General features: G+C 50.0%; 1 protein-coding gene across 1 annotated transcript; it reads left to right on the plus strand.

Annotated features, from left to right (window-relative positions):
• The first annotated feature begins 2,775 nt into the window (after nt 1-2,775).
• ZNF488 (zinc finger protein 488) lies at nt 2,776-12,928 on the plus strand. Its single transcript, XM_070364591.1, has 3 exons — nt 2,776-2,901; nt 5,276-5,390; nt 10,085-12,928. The coding sequence occupies exon 3, from the start codon at nt 10,234-10,236 to the stop codon at nt 11,206-11,208; it is 975 nt and encodes a 324-aa protein (XP_070220692.1). The 5' UTR covers nt 2,776-2,901; nt 5,276-5,390; nt 10,085-10,233; the 3' UTR covers nt 11,209-12,928.
• Nucleotides 12,929-18,878: the final 5,950 nt, after the last annotated feature.

The following is an 18,878-nucleotide window of genomic DNA, read 5'->3' on the forward strand; positions in this document are numbered from 1 at the left end:
GGGGCAGGAGAAGGGGATGACAGAGGATGAGATGGCTGGATGGCATCACTGACTCGATGGACGTGAGTCTGGGTGAACTCCAGGAGTTGGTGATGAACAGGGAGGCCTGGCGTGCTGCAATTCATGGGGTCGCAAAGAGTTGGACATGACTGAGAGACTGAACTGAACTGAACTGAAGACTATTACGACCAACCTAGATAGCATATTCAAAAGCAGAGACATTACTTTGCCAACAAAGCTCCATCTAGTCAAGGCTATAGTTTTTCCAGTGGTCATATATGGATGTGAGAGTTGGACTATGAAGAAAGCTGAGTGCCGAAGAATTGATGCTTTTGAACTGTGGTGTTGGAGAAGACTCTTGTGAGTCCCTTGGACTGCAAGGAGATCCAACCAGTCCATTCTAAAGGAGATCAGTCCTGGGTGTTCATTGAAAGGACTGATGCTAAAGCTGAAACTCCAGTACTTTGGCCACCTCATGCTAAGAGTTGACTCTGATGGAGTCATCAGAGTCCTGATGCTGGGAGGGAACAGACCCTGATGCTGGGAGGGATTGGAGGCAGGAGGAGAAGGGGACACCAGAGGATGAGATGGCTGGATGGCATCACTGACTCGATGGACATGAGTTTGAGTGAGCTCTGGGAGTTGGTGATGGACAGGGAGGCCTGGTGTGCTGCGATTCATGGGGTTGCAAAGAGTCGGACATGACTGAGTGACTGAACTGAACTGAACTGAGCCTCCTAAAATGCACTTGGGAGGGTTTTACATTGTCTTTGGAAAGATTTTGAATATGATCACAATGATTTGCTTCATGAATTTTTGATATGCTATCTCCTATATCTGGTATTTTCTTTGTGGGAAGTTTTTAAAGTACCGATGTAACTTATTTGATATTTACTGAGTGCTATGAGCTGAATTGTGCCCTAACTGCCAAGTTCATTTATCAAGCCCTAATCCTTAATGGGACTGCATTTAGATGCTGCGTGTTTAGGGAGGTGATTAAGGTTAAATAAGGTCTTAAGTGTTGGGCCTAAGTCTAGTATCCTCATAAGAAAAGGAAGAGACGAGAGATGGGCCTCAAACAGTTACAGTGAAAAGGCAGTGTTTGGGACACAGAGGGCAGGTGGCTGCCTACAATTCAGGGAGGTTTCATAAAAAACCAACCCTACTGACATCTTGATCTTGGACTTACAGTCACTGTTTCTTGAAACTCTCTGCTTTCTTCTGGGTTCTGTTTCCTTCCTTCTGAAACACATTCTTTGTTAGTTCTTTCACCAAGGTTGTGAGGGTGTTCAATTTAGGCTCTGTACCCCTGAAAATATCTGTGTTGTGCTCACTCTTGAATAACAGTTGGGTCAGATACAGAATTCTAGGTGGACAGATTATTTTCGAGGTTGTCCTAGAAGTCCTGTAATTCCAGTAAGGCTGACTGAGCTGCACATTAGAGATTTGATTTCTCATGTCCATGTTAATTAGTGGGCTCTCTTCACAGAAGGAAAGTTTTGCTTTGGGGGCCGTTACCAGAACTTTAATGTCTGTTCTGAATTTCACTTTGCCCACCTCAGACTCATCATAATTTTGGTCCTTTACAATCTTGCCTTGTGTAACAGATGCTCCCAAATCTTTGAGAAAAGCACAGGGCTTTGTCACCTTAGGAAACCACACTCTCCTTTCAGGGGCATCCAGAACAGTTACTGAGTGACTGAAGGAAGGTTCCCTTTAGTCCCTCAAGGATTCTCTCTTCCCCTATCCAATCTGCTCTGCCCTTCTGCTGGGCTCAAACAATGTGACCCATACACCTGGATGCCACTGCAACCATTCAGGTTACCTGAGACTCTACTCCCGTCTCCTCTCACCCTCACTCCAGGTCTATGTCCTATTTAGTCCACGATCTGGCATGAATGCAGTCACTTAGAAGGCATTTCCTCTGGTCCCCAGCCCTTTAGGCGCTGGCCTCTCCCACCTTCCGCGAGTAATTAAGTTCCCTGCCACCTGTGCATTCTGTGAAGTCACAGAACTCACCGTTATCTGGCAAAACGCTGCCATTTCAGAACTGAGGTGGCTCAGCAAAGGCTGAGAGGCCGAGGGTCAGCTCCAGTGAAGTCTGGGTGATTCTCAGGGAAGCCACAAACATGGAGCTTGCACGGCCGCTCAGCCTGGAAGGGAAGGCGAGTCCATGACGCTGATGGGGGTCTCTGGGCAGCGCACGGAGGATCTGCAGCCGCAGGGCACCGACCATCTGTACTGTCTGTCTCCTGGGTCTCGGAGACCTAAGAGAGTAGAAGTCGCAGCACACAGATCACGTACAGCCTCTGCCGTGGTCCAAGTGCCGCCTCCAAAGGCGAGCCCGCGCGCCAGGGCACCCTCCTCAGTCCCGAACTTGCGAGGCTTGGGCAAGACCTGAGCCAGCGGGGGCGGCCGGTCGAGATATGCGGAGCGGGGCTCGCGGGCCGGCCAGGCCCCGCCAAGAGGGCTAGGTGAAGGCGTGCGGTGCGGCATCTGGATCTGCGGCGGGCGGTGCCGCGAGCGGGTCTCCTGCTGCTGCTGCTAAGTCGCGTCAGTCGTGTCCGACCCCATGGACTGCAGCCCACCGGGCTCCTCCGCCCATGGGATTTTCCAGGCAAGAGTACTGGAGGGGGGCCATTGCCTTCTCGGAGCGGGTCTCCTAGGCGCCCCTTTCTGAGGGCTCAGCCCACTCGCAGGCCCTTCCCAGAAACCTTTTTGCCCGCTGCGGGCGGGGCGGGGCCGGGCCCGAGGCCCCGCCTCAGAGGCGGGGCAGTCCGGGAAGGCGGGGACCAGCCGGCCCCCAGGGCTCGCGCGCCAAGTTCCGAGCCGCGTGTCACGGCCGCGACCTGGAGGCGGCCGGGGCTGCCAGCGCGTCCCCAGCGCCGCGAGAGAGCCGAGGTGAGACGCGCTGTCCTGCCCCCGGGACGGGGCCGCGAATGGGCGTGGGGGTCGGGAGTCATCTCATTTCTACTGGCCTTACCCCGGGGCAGGTTCTCAGCCCTGCCTTTAACTGCTCGGTTCTTGCCGCTGTCACCAGCCTTCTCCATCGCTCCTTTCTCCCCGCTCCCGTGCTGCCCCTCTCCCTGCCCTCTGCCTCTGTCTTTTGTCTCCTTGCTTCTCTCTGTATTTTTCTCTCATCTGTCTCACCTTTTCTTGTCCATCGTTGTTTTACCTGTGTCCCCCGTCCTTCCTTTTCTCTCTCCTTCTTTCTCTCTCTCCTCCTCCCTTCTTCCCCTTTTCCTTCCCCCATCAAGAATTCCACCTTGGATTTTTTTTTTTCTCCTAGGTTGACTTTTTGTGCTGCAATCCTTTTAATTCATCCCTTCAGCCCTTCACCCATCCTCTGCCGCTCCGTTATTAGCCAGAGTTTGTTCTGGGTACTAGGATAATAACGATGCATTTGTTCCAGATCCTTTCTCCAACTGATTATATCAAAGATCTAGGCATGTAACCTGTTCAGTGCCTGTTGTGGGAAAATACATAAAGGATCAAGTTATAAATCTCTGAGTTTTCAGGGTGAGCTGAAAGAAATACTTGGCTTTAGAAACAAGGCATTGATTGAATCCTTTTCTTGGTATTTGGCCTTTAGTAATAGACACAGACAGCACCAGGAAGCTAAATTTTGCAGGAACATTAAGGGAACATGGGGGCCCATGCCATCCTTCTGTGCAGGCAGTACTAGGCCAGATTGGTGGGGCAGGCCAGGGTGGGATTCAGAGAGCAGTTATGGGAAGACAATAGGCCAGAGCTTTGCATGGGAAACATTTGGCTGAGAGTTGAAACGAAGTTAACTATAAATTTATAAAGTGTATACTTGGCAATGCTGGTGGTGTGCAGAAATTAGGTTTCAGAATTACTGTTGAATGATCCAGCCTTTTTATAACAATTATTGTGACATTGGAGAGTGATGTTTTTGTGTACATGAGGTAAGACCACAGTAGAAAGGTTTCATTTTCATATCCAAGATACTAAGTGAATATAGGAAAACAAATCTGATTCATTTTTGAGAAATGAAGTAGAAAATATTATATAGCAAAGCAGTTTTTTGCTTCTTAAAAATTTAATCAGACATGATTTCATTATTTGATGATATTTTTGTGGCATGTATAGCTATATGTTCAAACGTGCGCATATACATACTATATATATAATTGTAAAAAGGAAACTTGTTTGGTTTTAAAGCTGCTAATTACTGCCCAACATTTGAGGCTTTTGTTTTTCATAATTTAACCTGCTTTTTGAGTTTGTTATGATTTTTAGTGATAATTCATCTTATTTAACTTTTGGTTGATATGCAAAAGGAAATTTGTCAGTAGAAAAATCACACAGAATTGAACAAAAATTAAAAATGATGGAAGAAGATTTCAGTGTGTTTATTGAAAGAAAATTTTTTTTCTACTTTATGTCAAAGAACATTGGACACTTTCATAGGTATAAGCATGACACTTTGATTTGGGAGACTGTTCTCTGGACTGAAGAGTTAAATTGTCTTTTGCATCATTTAACCTCTGACTTCCCAGGTATTAGACTTTGGGGAGGGAGGCGGAAGGGATGCTTTTCCAATGATATAGAACTATCATGTCTGCTTTGATTAGCAGATTTCTTTTTCAGAAAACCTAAGAGGTGACAACTTTTCTTTAAAACAGACGATCTCATAATTTTTTTTATTCTAGGCAAAATCTTGAGCTGCAGTGCTTTTGAATTTCTTTTCCTTCTCCAATAGACTGCATCTCTTCTTCTTTCTAGCCAATGATGTTCTTGTAGAGTCTGACTATGCAGTCTATTGTACAAACCATGGACTTTTCCTCTGAAGACTGCCACTGGAACTGGCCAAGTTGTGTTAGGACTGCAGCTGACCTCACAGTGGGTCTGGGAGCTGGCTACATCCTGGGAATCCTGCATTTGGTTTTGCTTGATCATAGCAGGCATTGCTACTAGAGGGATGTAGGCATAACTGAATGTGGAGCCTTCGAGGGCTGGCTGGAAAGTCCTTCTCTTCTTTCCCACTGCGTGGCACCAGTAGCCAACCTCCAGGAAGGCCTGGACAACTCTGCAGTTTTTCATTTTCTCAGAGTTCTTTGGCTAGAGGATATCTAGAAAACATGTATGTTTCCCTTTTAGGAAAACCCAGCACCACACAATCCACATATAGAAGAGGTAGATAGATGATTATCCTCAGAAATCTTCCAAAAAAGTATGAGAAGCATCTCCAGAGTCTGAGGAAACCAAAGTCTTGAGGCCCAGAAGACTTTTCTGTTTTCATTTGTTTTAGCTGAAGAGGAAGCAGTGGAGAAAGGCCCTGTCGGCAGAGATGGTTTCACTGAATAAGACCTAGTTTCTGAGCTGCAACTTGGGACAATCGGAGGCTGGCTGGCTAGCTGTGGGTGGTGAGTATGTTCAGATATCAGTAACATGCTATCATTCAGTTGCTTGAGAAAGAGTTCTTTTTCCTGTAAATGGAGGGGGAAGGTGGAAACTGCCCAGGCCGTTTGGTCCCTTATTAAACACTATTGTGTGCTGGTCCCTGGCAGGGAGGGGCATGAGTGGAGGGAACGCAGCCCTGAGCTTGTCTTTAACCTTCAGAACTAGTATGATAATAAATTACTAGTATGATGATAAACCTGGGCTTCCCTGGTGGCTCAGACGGAGAAGAATCTGCCTGCAATGCAAGAGACCCGGGTTCGATTCCTGGGTTGGGAAGATCCCCTGGAGAAGGAATGGCTACACACTCCAGTATTCTTGCCCGGAGAATTCCACAGACAGAGGAGCCTGGCGGGCTACAGTATATAGGGTGGCAAAGAGCTGGACACATCTGAGTGACTATTTTCACTTTCACATTTATTGAGGCAGGCTCTTTAGCACTCTAGGTATGTTAATCCATTTAATCCTCACAACCACCTCATGAAGTGGGCACTAAGGTGATCCATAGTGAGACAACAGAGGCAGTGAGAGGATCGGGACCTTGTCCAGGGTCACGTGATTGGCAAGAGCAGAGCTGTATTTGACCCAGGCATTCTGACCCTAGAAATCCACACACTTAAATTCCCTGTGACTGTGAGGCTGGAAGGTTCCTGGGACAGCCTGGTTAGAACCTGAACAGAAAGTTAGAATGTGACCAGTGCTGCTCAGATGAAGGAATGATTGGAGTCTGCAGCCAGTGCCCCAGCAGTAGGTAATAAACAGAGAAACAAGCGCTTTTACACTGCGGGGCAGGTGAGGCTTCACCTCTCGGAAAACTTCATCTTTTGGTCAGTAGAACACTGGTTGGTGGACTGAGTCCTGAGGGAGAAGTATTCCCAGTGGGAGGGGAGGACAGACATGGTCAGACAAACTCTTGACTTGGGAGGCTCAGTTTCAGAAGTCTGCCAAGATCAGTACTTCATCTGAAGGCTGGGAAAAGGTTGGCGAGTCTGGGATTGAAGTCAGATTGCTTCAATAGGAAGACCACAAGTGTGTAAGTGTAAGTGTTAGTGGCTCAGTCATGCCCGGCTCTTTGTGACCCCATGGACTGCAGCCCACCAGGCTCCTCTGTCCATGGGACTTTCCAGGCAAGGATACTGCAGTGGGTTGCCATTTCCTTCTCCAGGGGATCTTCCCGACCCAGGGATCGAATCTGGGTCTCCTGCACTGCAGGCAGATTCTTTACCATCTGAGCTACCAGGGAAGCCAGCACTGAATGATGTCTGTATGGCTCAGAGGTTTGTCTTGCTGAGCTCAGACTGAAATAACCAAGGAAGGCAAGAAGAGTCCCTTCTCAGGACACGCACAGCAGAGTGACAAGGATGAGTAAATAATGTCAGGGATCAAGAGCCCGGAATGGACTTAGGCTACTAAGGAGTGTGGAGGACAGCAAAGTTCCTTTAATATTGGAAGGGAGGAAAAAATCAAGGGATGCATAGATCCGCTTGCTGCTAGAACAGCTGGTGTCAGTGGAAAGAGAAAGAGGAGGGAGCGGCTCTGCTTTGCTCAGCGATCTTCTGGACAGAGAGCCACCTTCCAGTTGCAAAGGGCGTTGGTAGGTCCATGTAGGAAAGGGGGACAGAAGCAGCACTGAGCGGCTGTGCCTGTGTTCCCCTGACCCCGAACAAGCCACAACAGACTCATATCATCTTTCATTTGAAAGACTTCCTTCTGGTGATTGCCGCAGATGCAGTGGACCAAGGTTAGGTGGGTCCCCAGAAGGGGTTTGCTAGGACATTCTTTGCACTTGCCTGGGTGACCTGACCTGGCGGTGCTAGTGTGTGTGAGAGTGGTGACCCTCAGTCAGGGAGGGTGGACGGCATGCTAAGGTCTTCCATCAGTTCGGTACCTTGGTCTCCACCTTTCCTTCCTTCTCCTCCTTGTTCTCATTATCATTATCAGGAGTTGGATGATAACACTGACTAGTGTTTCGGGTGGATTCAGTAGTTGACAGAATCCAGATCTAGAAGAGTCTCAAACAGCTGGAGCAGCACAGGGTTTATTGATATGGCATCTGTAGGTTGTAGATGAGCACATTTGGATTGAGACCTGCAACACTCCTCATGTAGTTGTGAAAATGCCATAACGTAAGATGTGTTAAGCTCTGGGCATCTCTGGCACGTACATTTATGTAGTCAATAAATGGTGAGATGTATACTTATATCATGAAGCATTCTGGTAGCAAACACTCCAGCCTGCAGGAAGACAGCATGTTTCAAATTTTATAGCTGAGAAGGTCTTCTCATCTGTCGTTCAAAACACTGGAAGTTCTTTCAATGGGGTCTGCATGGCTGTGGTTGGACAATGTTGCCCGAGCTGTGAGGGCAACGCAGTGGGGCTGTGTGCAGAGGGGTACAGGGGTGCAGCCAGGTCAGCAAGGCAGCCTCCTGCCCAGCTGTGGGAAACACATCAGGTGGTTCTACATCTGGTAAACAGTGAGGGGCAGAGAGTGAGAGAGAGAAGAAGGGGGAGTTTGTGTGAGGGTGTATGTGCGTTTGATTGTTAATAGTGTGTATGTGTTTGAGTGTATGTGAGTATGTACGTGAGAGTGACTACTTGTGAGATTGTGGGTGTGTATGTATTGTGAATGCATGTGTACGTGAGGGTGTGAATGTGCCTGATGTGTGTGTGTGTGTCGAGCAGACTGCTAGAGGGAGAAACGGCTTCATCCCAACTGGAGTCACACATGGTTAGATCTGGAAAGGACTGTGGAGATAATTCAGTCCAACCCCAGTTAATGGGAAATTGAAGCTGAGAGAGGTGAGGACAGCTCAGGGTCACTCGGTGCAGTGACATGGCCATCTCTGCCTCTTCAAGTAACGTTGACCGGCACTAATTCTGATGTCAATGGCATCTCCTTTGAGGACTCAGTTTGGAAAAGATATTTGGGGAGGCTCACCTCCCCCTGGTGGCCCATCTTGGAAGTCCTTTCAGGACGACCAAGCAGGAGACTGGAGTCACACTGGATGGGCTGAAGGGTAGGTCTGGCATGTGTTTCCTCACAAACTGTTCAAACTTCACAGGTTAGACAAAGAGTCTGACTTTCTGATTGGGTAAAAGCTTGGGAGAAGTTGGAGAGAAGGCGGGAAAAGGAAGCTTAAACCTTCTGTATACCCTCCTTTGGTATTTGGGTCATGTAGTTGGCTTGGTTGTTCATCAGGGGGACTCTGGGAAGGCGACATGGCCAGTGCAGCCAGGCAGGCTTTGGGGGCGCACACCTGGGTTTCAGTCCCAGCTGTGCCTCCTCTTTGCAGGGACATCGGGCAGGATGTTTAGTACTGCAGGACCAGGGTCCTCTTCACTCATATGCCAAGCACATGTCACAGACTTCTGTCACCAAGATAGTGATAAGGAGGGCAGGTATCTGTGAGGCCTTTTACAGGTGGAGCAGGAGGCAGGCCAAGAAGAAGAAGAAGCTGAGTTGAACCTAAATGATGTCCCTGTGAGGAAGGATCAGAGCTGCCCACTCCTCACAGTCCTCCTGGGCTCGGGACACATATTTCTTAATGATAAAAGCTCAGAACACTCAGTGGAGTGTGGTCCGGCAAACCTCTCACAAGCCGAGGAGACACTTAAAGATGGGTCTGCAAGCTTCAAGAACTTGCTGGTGGGCTGGTCAGGGAAGAGGGATAAATGTCTCCCCAGCAGGGCTGATGGCTCCCTCTCCTTCCAGGCGCATTCACATATGGCCATTGTGTATCTCCCCTGCGCCATGAGCACCTTGAGGGCAAAGCAGAGGCTGATTCCCCTGTTAATGCCAAGTAGGTTGGCACAAGAAGACCTCTGACAGTTGACAGGTGAGCAGAGGACAAGCAAGTGGATGAATGTGTGAAAAACAAGTGTAGTCAGGAGAGTGGAGAGGGGAGACCCACACTTGTTGCAGGGTCAGGGCCCGGTAGAAAGGTGGCTCCCCCAGGCGTGGGAGCAGGGGCCAGGAACAGCCGCGCACCCAGCCTGCCTTGCCTGGGTGTTTATTGTCCAGCTTTTACCCTCTGGTCACCTGTGCTACAGAGTTCCTGTCATCAAGTGCTTGAAATGTCCTGGTGTGTGTGCTTATTTGGAAGAAAAATTAGCACACTGAGCAGCAAGGAACAAAAACTGCTGTTTATCAGGGTGCGGAGATGTTAAGAGTGTCAACCAAGTCACTACTGACGGGTGGAAGCCTTGTGCCGCTGTTAACACAGCAGCTCCTGCCTGGATGCTGATAGATGCAGGGCAGTACTGAGTCTGGCCTCTGGGTGGCAGCATTGTGCGCTGTGGTCCTTCTCTGATGGAGCCCTAGTGGTGAAACCGTGGTGCTCTGAGTCAGGGTGAGTCGCTGCATCTGTAGCAGTCAGGATGCTTTGGATGCAAAGGAGGAAAACTGTCTCTGGTCAAGTTAGCTGAGAAGATTAATTAGAAGGGTAGCTCGTCTAACATCACACAGCTGAAGACTGGCAGAGTTTGGACTCACATGGACACTTGTCTGCCTTCAAGTTCATGCTCTTATCAGCAACTGGCCCAAGATACTGAGGTCCCGGGTGAGGGGAGGAGTTCTCTAAGTTCCTACAGGCTGCATGCTATGATATGTCCCTGAGTGAAGAGCACACGTTTCATGGCCTGTTGCTTCCTCTCTCTGCAGAGCCCTGTCGTCCAAGTGTGCTGGCCCAGGCCCCAGGGGAGCCCTTCAATCTCACAGCCACTCCCCGGGCCAAGCCCTCCAGAAACTCCTGGGGCTGACAGCTGCTGGAAGATCCACCTTACTCAGCTGGCTCAGGCTCTGTGGCCCCCATGGCTACTGGGAAGGGAGTTCTGCAGAGCCCTTCAGCTGAAAACAGATGGCAGCTTAGTGAATCTGAGCAGGGCTGGGGCCAGAAGCCGGTGCTACTGGAGAAAACGAACTGCCTGGGCTCTGAGATTGCCCTGGGCGGCAGTGGCCAGGATGAGGCCTGTGCCGAGATGGTACTGTCAGTGGCCCCAGGCAAGCTCAGGCTGGGAAAGCTGATGCCCCAAAAGACTTGGTGGGAACAGGGGCAGAGCGCCTTCACAGAGGTGCGTCAGCTCAAGAAGAGGCTTGGGGGTGGGCAGGCCCAGGACAGGAAGCACAGTGGCCCTGTAGGCCAGCCTGGCCCCCAGCAGCTGACCCTCGATATCCCCAGGGACCTAACTGGCAGCACCCGGGTCTCTGTGTGGCCCAGTGGAGCCCGCAGGGAGCAGAGAAGTGCCTTCAGCAAGCCAGCCAGGGGTCCAGCAGGGAGACTGGGACCAGCCTGTGTCTTTCAGGCAGGTGAACCTGCAGATGCCCTGGGAGAGCTGCTGGGACTCATCAACACGGTTGATGTCACTTGCTGGGGTCGACTTTCCAACTCCAAGCTTTTGGTGGGTGATTTCTGGAACCTGCAAACAGGGCCACCACATGCTCCTCTCTGCGGCACTTTCCTGGGTGCCCCCGCGCTGTGGCTCAAGCACGCCACGGTCCAGATCCCCACGCCCCCGTCGTCGTCCTCCACCAGCTCTTGGGCCCTGCTGCCCCCTACGCTCACCTCCCTGGGCCTGTCCACCCAGAACTGGTGTGCCAACTGCAACCTGTCCTTCCGCCTGACGTCCGACCTGGTCTTCCACATGAGATCCCACCACAAAAAGGAGCGTGCGGGGCCCAACCTGCATTCCAAGAGGCTGAGAGCAGAGGCCCTCACGTGCCCCATCTGCCACGAGTGCTTCCGCGAGCGCCACCACCTCTCCCGGCACATGACTTCGCACAGTTAACGGGCGGTCTGGAGCAAGCGCTGGCCGTGAGGCCAAGATGGCTCACAGGGCCTTCCTCTGAAAAGGCCGGTCACGGTTGTCTGGGGCTGTCTCCTGGGGCATTTGAGGATGAACAGCTCAGTCAGAATTGGAAAAAGACAACCAGTCCCCATGTGTGTTTTAAAGGAAATACAATTGTGAAACAAGGCACTTTCTAGTCACAGGGTATGCTGAGGAAGAGGCACCAAGCGCTTCCGGCGTCTTCAGGAGGGGGCTCTTCTCCTGTCAGCACAGCTTCTGCTCCACGTGGAAGCAAGTTTGGTGCACAGCAGGGGCTTTGGAGGCAGACAGGCGTGATTGGAGTCCTGGCCTTTCACATACGAGCCCTGAGCTTGGGCAGACTGTTCTAGCTGAGTCCCAGCATCCTTATCTGTAAAGTGGAGATGGTGACGCCTGTGTCTGAGGGATGTTGTCACGATTATGTGGGAAGATGTGTGGGAAATGGCCAGCACATGCCTGGCAGTGTCATCACTAAGTACAGAGTGCAATTGTCATGGTCCAGATTAGTCAGCTGTTGTTAACTCACAGAATTGCAGTGGCGAGCAGTGCAGGTCCGGGTTTCTCGGTGCTGGGTCTGTGAGTTGGATGGGGTTGAGCTGGGCTTGCCTGATCTTGGTTCCAGGTAGCTTTTTCTCTCAGGACTCATGGGCTACCACATCGTGCTTCTCTCATGGCTATGCCAAGAGCACAGAAGGACGAGTCCAAATACACAGACACATTTCTAGCCTCTGCTTCGGTCACTTCCACTAACATCTGCTCAGCCAAAACAAGTTGATGGCCAAACCCAGAGTTAAGGGGCGAGATGTGCAGGGGGCCAGTAGGGAAGTCATGAGTGCGTGTATAATCCTACAGGGGCTGGAGGAATTGGGACCAGTAATTCAACCAACACCTGGTCCATGGTTATTCACATTCTGAATATGTGAAAATGGGAAAGTGAAACAACACCCCCCTCTTAGTTCTCGGGAAGCGACCGTAAAACCTTAGGGCGTGAAGCACCCTGAGGACGGGGAGAGCTGTGGATGCTGTTTATCGTCTAACGCATGGTGTTTCAGCCCCTGCTGTTCATCCACATTTGTCCTTATTCCTAATGATGCAAGTTCAGATCATAAACTCTGCTGAAACACAAGCCAGTTTGTGAAAGCCATTTGTTGGAATTTCTTTCAAGTCACTGCAGTGTTGTTTTTAATTGGTTTCCACTTCACGTTCAAGATTTGCTCATTTGACCTGCAGACCTCAGTTGCAGAACTCAGGCTTGTGGATAGAAAGGAGCTGGTGGGGGTCTCAGCCAGCCGCCATCCATCTAAATACCCCCAGACTCCACCTCTCTCCGTCACCACATCTGGCTCCCGCCTTGCCCGAGGCAGCTGCTTGTCCCTCCTGCCACCCTGCCCCATCCCTCTCTTTCCTACTCCCCCCACTTCCTACCTACCCTCACATCCACTCTCCACAGCCACCCATATATTCATCCATTTCTTGGCCTCCCTGGGTGTCTGGGCTGTGCCAGATTGTGTGCCAGGCCCTGGGGGGGGCCATATGAGTTCAACCCATGGTCCTTGTTTGGAAGGTGAGATGATTCGGGTGCAGCATGACAGATGCAGAACAGAGAGGCCTGTGCTGCACTGGTCACATCAAGGGGCATGACTGAGTCAAACCCATGGGTAGGGGTGGGGGTGTAAGCTGAGCTGCAGAGTCCAGCAAGAGCTGGTGATTCAGAAAGGGCAGGAAATGCTAGGGAGAGGGTGGTCCTGAGATACAGGTGTCTGAGGCTGCTGCAAGGCACAGATGGGCAGACAGAGTGAGGATGCAACTCTTGGAGATGCAACGGTGGGAAGGCATTGAAGGAAAGGAGTTGGAGCTAGGGTCCTGGAGGGCTGGCTCTGAGAAGACCTTCCAGGGGGCCTCTGGCTGCAACAGGTAAAGTGGGCTGGAGGAGCGAAGATGTACCTCCTGAACCATTTCCTCTCCATCTGGAAGGAAGAAGCAGGGTTCCCTAGAAGCACCAAGGAAGCACTCCCGTTTCTACAGAGAGGCTTGGAGCCCAGGAGCCCTGCAGGCTGAGTCCCTTTGGAAACTGCATGGAGCTAGAATTTGCCCACAGGGAGGTTCTGCCCAGAAGGAGACTGAAGCTTTGGGGAGTCTCCCTCCCCTACTGTCCCATGCGGGGCAGGGAAGGACACCTTATGTGGTTGGAACCTTAGACTCCACATCACACAGCAACATACATTATGTCATTTAATTTGCATGATATGCCCTGGAGATAGACACTTAATTCCCATTTTACAGCAGAAGAAACTGAACTCCAAGAGGCCAGCTGATTTTCCTAAGACTATGGCTTCTGGAGAAGCAGTGTGAGAATAAGAACCCAGACTGCCCCACTCGTGCTCACATCCTTCCCAGCCTGCCACGTGTCTGCTTGGCCCAGCTGGGCTGTGTGGCATTGTGGCCAGTTGAAAAACTGGGACTTAGGACCAGGCATCGACTCCCTGTCTAAAAATTCAACTTGCACCCTGCCCTCCCCAACATTTTCCGTTGCCCTTCTCTTGAGGATTTTCATTCTCTTGCATACTGTTTTTTTTACTGAATTATCTGGTTTATTGTATCTCCCATCACTAGAATGTAAGGAATTTTTGCTGTGTTGTTCACTGCTCTGTCCCCAGCAACTAGAGCAGTGGAGGCCAAAGCAAGTGTTCAACAGACCTCTGTAGAAGGAATGAGTAAGATGCCTGGTCTGGCCTCACCCCTGACAAACCAGCTTCTCACAAGGGTTTTGACATCTGTTAAACTGCATGCACAGCTGTCTTCCTCTGGCTTGTTGGATTATTCCATAATTTCTTTGAAATCAGTTTGACAGGTATAAGCACACTAAAATAAAAAAATTATAAGTAGAAATTTAGAATTGTAAGGGATTCTGCGTTTCTGGTCCATCCCCTCACTTTATAGCAGTGAGGTCCACCAAGAGCTGACATGCAAAGCGATGCAGGGACAGGAGGTGGTGCGGTCAAGGCTAGGACCCTGTAGATGTCTAGACCAGTGTGTCTTCCCTGGCCCACCCATACTCCTCTGGCTTGGTTGCAAACAGAATGCTTACTAATAATGACCGCATCACTCGTAAGCAAGAGAAACATTTTGAAAACAATTTAATAAAGTTAATTTAATGAAGAAGCACAAGAAAACATCTCCCAACTTAACTTTTTAAGACAGAGTTCATTGTGGTAAAAACTGATGCAGATGCAGGTCGTTTTGCTGACATTCAGATCGACAGACTCCAAGATGACTCACGGAGGTGATGTCTTACAGTTTATTAATGTGGCATTTCCTCCTTGTCCCTAGGCTGGGTTCCCAAAGTCCCCATGGCGGTTGAAGACTGTCTCACCCCTTTTCTCTCCCCCGCTCCTGTATCTGCCGGAGAGCAGTCACTTTTAATCACAACTTTGCTCACACTCTCTCTGCCACCTTCCATCCCGGTTAAGAGTTGGCGGGTGAAGTTGCCACAAAACATCACATCAGCAGGTATGAATTTTACTTGACAATTCTGGAGTAAGAATTGCCACATTCCTTAAATTCTCTTTATATAATTTAATCTGTTCTTCACCCCAATCCTGTTCTGGTAGTGTAGGCTGGCTGTCTTTTTAAAATCCCTGCCCTATCTCTCCAGTTTACAGAAGGTTCCCCAGAACCTCACACCTGAGAACACCCTCTCAGCATCAAACAGCCTCCCCGAGCTGTGCTGGCATCTTTGCCTCTGTGGACCTTCTCCCTGGATCTCAGCCCTGGTGGCTTTCTGGCAATGCCAGCATTAGGCAGGTAACACAGGAACCACTGAGCCGATAAACAAAGTCTTGGCTTCCTTTCTGGACAATGGAAGGGAAAATACCTATAGTGGCTGGAAAAAATAGCAAATTATATTTTAATATGTGATCTCCCAAGTAGCAGCCATTCAGTTAGGGTTTTTAAAAGTCCCTCAAGTGTGCTAATGAGGCTAAAATAAGACATTCTGCATTCACATCCATTTTAGTTTTCAATTTTGACCAAGATCTGGTTTTCTTTCTGCTTTTATCTGGAAGAGAAGTAAAACCTTAACAAGGTCAGGGTCCCAGATTTCTACTTCTGGCCAGTTCCTGAATCCTAGACCAGGGAGTCTAGTCAAATGGCTATAAAATTAGGTTAAAGAAAGTGAGTGAAGCCCACTGGGCTTGGGGGAGGGTGGCAAGGGAAGAGGAGGTAGGGAGGCCCTGAAACCTAGAGTGATCTCTGGGTGAGGGCTCCTTAGGGCCAGGATGAACACAGGCCTCAGGCGAGGCCAGCAATCGGGGCTGTATGTGACATTATTACTATTTATCCAGTTCTCCTTTAAAAACTGATGGTCAAAATGGCACGGGCGAAGGAAGCACTTTAGTGGTGGCGGCAATGGGGTGGGGCAGGAGCCACCAGATGGAGACCTTTACCTCTACTGCGATCCCAGTCTTTGAATCGACTGGGTGCTGGCCTAGCCTTGTAACCTTGCAGTACCGCCCTGTTCCTCTGGCCAGAGGGAGAGACCCCTACAGAGGGGTGAAAGTCAGCAGGGGTTGTCCCAAGGTGAAGCCTGTAGTCTTTCTTTCCTTGGGAGGTGCTGGTGCCCCCTGGTGGCAGCAGGCCTCCCCTGCAGGTCACTTCTCTTAAGAGCCTGTTTTGTTTAATTTTTTTTTTTTTCTAGTAGAAGTCATGTGCGCGGTCTAAAGATCATATAGTAAGATATGAAAGTAATAGAATGAAGCTTCTATTTAAAAAACAGATTATTCTCCAATGTGTTTTGATTTGTGCCATGTCCTAGAAAAGAATTTTGGAAGGCGATTTTGAATAGGGGTTGGGGAGTCAGTGCTTTCTGAAAGGAGGGTTGCCATTCTTTACGTTTAACCTTTTGTTCCCCAACCATCTCATGTTTTCCTGGGACTGGAGACAGGAAGCCAGTGGCCTCTGATACCCTTATTCTAAGCTGCTTGGATTATGCAGCTATTTTCACTGCCAGCCACCCTGATCTGCAAGGTAGTAAGGAGATCCTTAGGCCAGGTGGCAGCTAATCCTAGAGAAACCAGGGCGTGGGAGATGGGTGCCCTCCAGCGGGGACCTTGGAGGCAGGTTTCCTTGCTCATGACTGTTTCCGGCTGCATCCTTCTACTTTCTGAACTGTATCCTCTCATTGCATTAAAGCTGTGTGGGTGGTCATGACCCTCCCTGAAACACAGACGTGTCTATCTGCTTCGTGTTGGGCTGCTTGGCAGAGGCAGGCGCACAGGAAGCAGGGGGGTGAGATGGGAGAGAAGCTGGCATCCTCTCCTCTGGTGCTTCAGCGTGGTGCCTGGGAGCTGGGCCCAGCAGCAATCCTGATGATGAAGGTCCAGCACGTCTGTGACTGGGTATATCTTGGGAGAGGGGATACACAGCCTCGTCTAAACCCTCTCACGGCACATCAGTGGGTGCCTTGAGGGGTTCTCAAGCAGCAGGAGATGTGAGAAGACTGCATGGCAAAACAGCGGCCCTGGCTACAGGCCGGGATACAGAAATGGAGCAGAAGGCTGGTGAGGACTCAGGCACTGAGCCAGGACCTCAAGACAAGGGAGGGGGAGGGATGGTGCAGTTCATTGTACAAAAACAAAGTCTGTGTATGGTTGAAGCAGAAAAGTTTGTCTTGAGAGGAGCCAGGGCTTCACCCGGTGTTGTTGGGTGGGCAAGCTGGGGGCCCAGGATGAATAGTAAGCAGAAGCAAGGAGCTACTCAGCAAGACCTCAGCTGTGGCCAGGCACAGGAACTGCCTCTGGAGGGTGCTGCTGCTGCCCCTGATAAGCTGGGGCGTGGCAGTGCTGCCCTGCATACTCTACATCTGGACATCGCTGCTACTCAGCTTCCCTGGGTCATTTGCTGCAGAAATGAAAACAAAACAAAACATCTGGTACAGGGGCCTCTGATTGGCCCAGGCAGGAACACGTGTCCCACAGACAGCTGGAAAGTGCACTCCAGGGTATCTGGTTTCATGGTGGAGGAATGGTTATAGTGGACATTGGCCAAGCATGAGATTAACTCATGCATGTACACAGCCCCAAAGGTGCTAATATCTTGCCCATGGCGTGGAAGAGGAAACTGAGGCACAGAGATATGAATTAAGTTGCCCAGAGTCACACAGCTGGCCTTCCCGCCTGGGCAGGCTCAAGCTGGAACCTGGGCTCTCAACCACCTCTCTGCTTCTGAGTGAGCCTGTTTCCCACAAGTTCATATGGAGCAATTCTCTGAACACCCAAAGTGGGGCAAATGCTGGTGGCCTAAACGAAGGCAAACAGCCACGGTGCTAGACTTATGGCTGCCAGTGAATAACCGCTGATGTCTATGGCTCTGAGGCAGAGTCGACTCTGCGGAGATGGTAATAATGGGTGTCCAGGTGGTGTGACACTTGGAAGGGAGATCTGTGTATGTCACCCACCCCAAGAACTGCTCCACCCCTTCCCCTACTTAAGACATTTAAGACCCACCAGGATCTTCTCCATCTGTGGACCCCACAACACATACAAGACACCTTAAACAAAATAAGCTATAGTAAATGTCAGTGGTGCATATCAAGGAAATCCAAATGATGTAAAAGGAAAACTCATAAAAGATAAACAACTGCTAATGATCACTATGATAGTGACTCAGTTATATAATTTATTTTATCTTATTATATTTTTGGAATAATGACTGCTGCATCCTGAAATAATGACATATGCTAATCATAAGAATTTAAGAAAAAGAGAAAGTATAAAGAAGAAAGTTAAAATATCAGCCTAAATACTACCATCTAGAAGATACTATTGTTTGCTTTAGGTAATCATCAGATAGCTATATATATAAAATGTATATGCATGTATATGTGTGTGTGTGTGTGTGTGTGTGTGTGTGTGTGTGTGTGTATGTGAGAGAGAGAGAAGAGGGAGGAGAGAGAGTCCTAGAGTGGAAGCATAGAAGGTGATCATACATTTGTCTGTATGGCAATAGGTCTAATGAAGAAAAAGGTTAGATCACAGGATATATGATACTACTAAATCCAATCATGCCCTGAATCTTTCTTGAATTTAGCAGGAGGAAAAGGAGCTGGAGTAAAATCTTGCCTTTCATGGGGCTTTCCAGGGCTTGTTTGAGGTCTTCTAGCAGAGAAAACCCCTAGGGATGGGTGGTGGCCCAGATTCTCCAGACCTCTGAGGTCTGGGAAGGGGACTGATGAAGTCCAGGCTGTTCCTAGCCCCCTGGGGAAGTCACTGTGGCGACCACAGCCTGGACTCACCAGAGGGCAAGGCAGAACTTCATCCTCAGCGTGCAGTCCTGGAGCCTGGGCTTCCAGGAGCAGGGATGGGCAGTGGGGGCTCCCTGTCCTCCTGGCCTCGCCCCACCACGACTTTGAGCCCTGGGAGCTCTCTTACTCTTGGTCCCGGTGACTCTAGCAGAGCAGGGTTGCATGGTCCCAGGACATCAGCTAGAGGTGTCTCCTTTCCCCAGGCCACCCCTGGGCTCCAGGTCTCCTCCCAGGGCTGGCCCAGATCCAGGGGAGTTCTTGGGCTCTCCCTGCCTCAAACTTCTCACCCTGTTAGGAGTCAGCTTGGTTGTCAGAGCTGGCACAGTGACAG

This window comes from Bos mutus, chromosome 28 (assembly GCF_027580195.1).
Source record: "Bos mutus isolate GX-2022 chromosome 28, NWIPB_WYAK_1.1, whole genome shotgun sequence".
NCBI classification, from domain to species: domain Eukaryota; kingdom Metazoa; phylum Chordata; class Mammalia; order Artiodactyla; family Bovidae; genus Bos; species Bos mutus.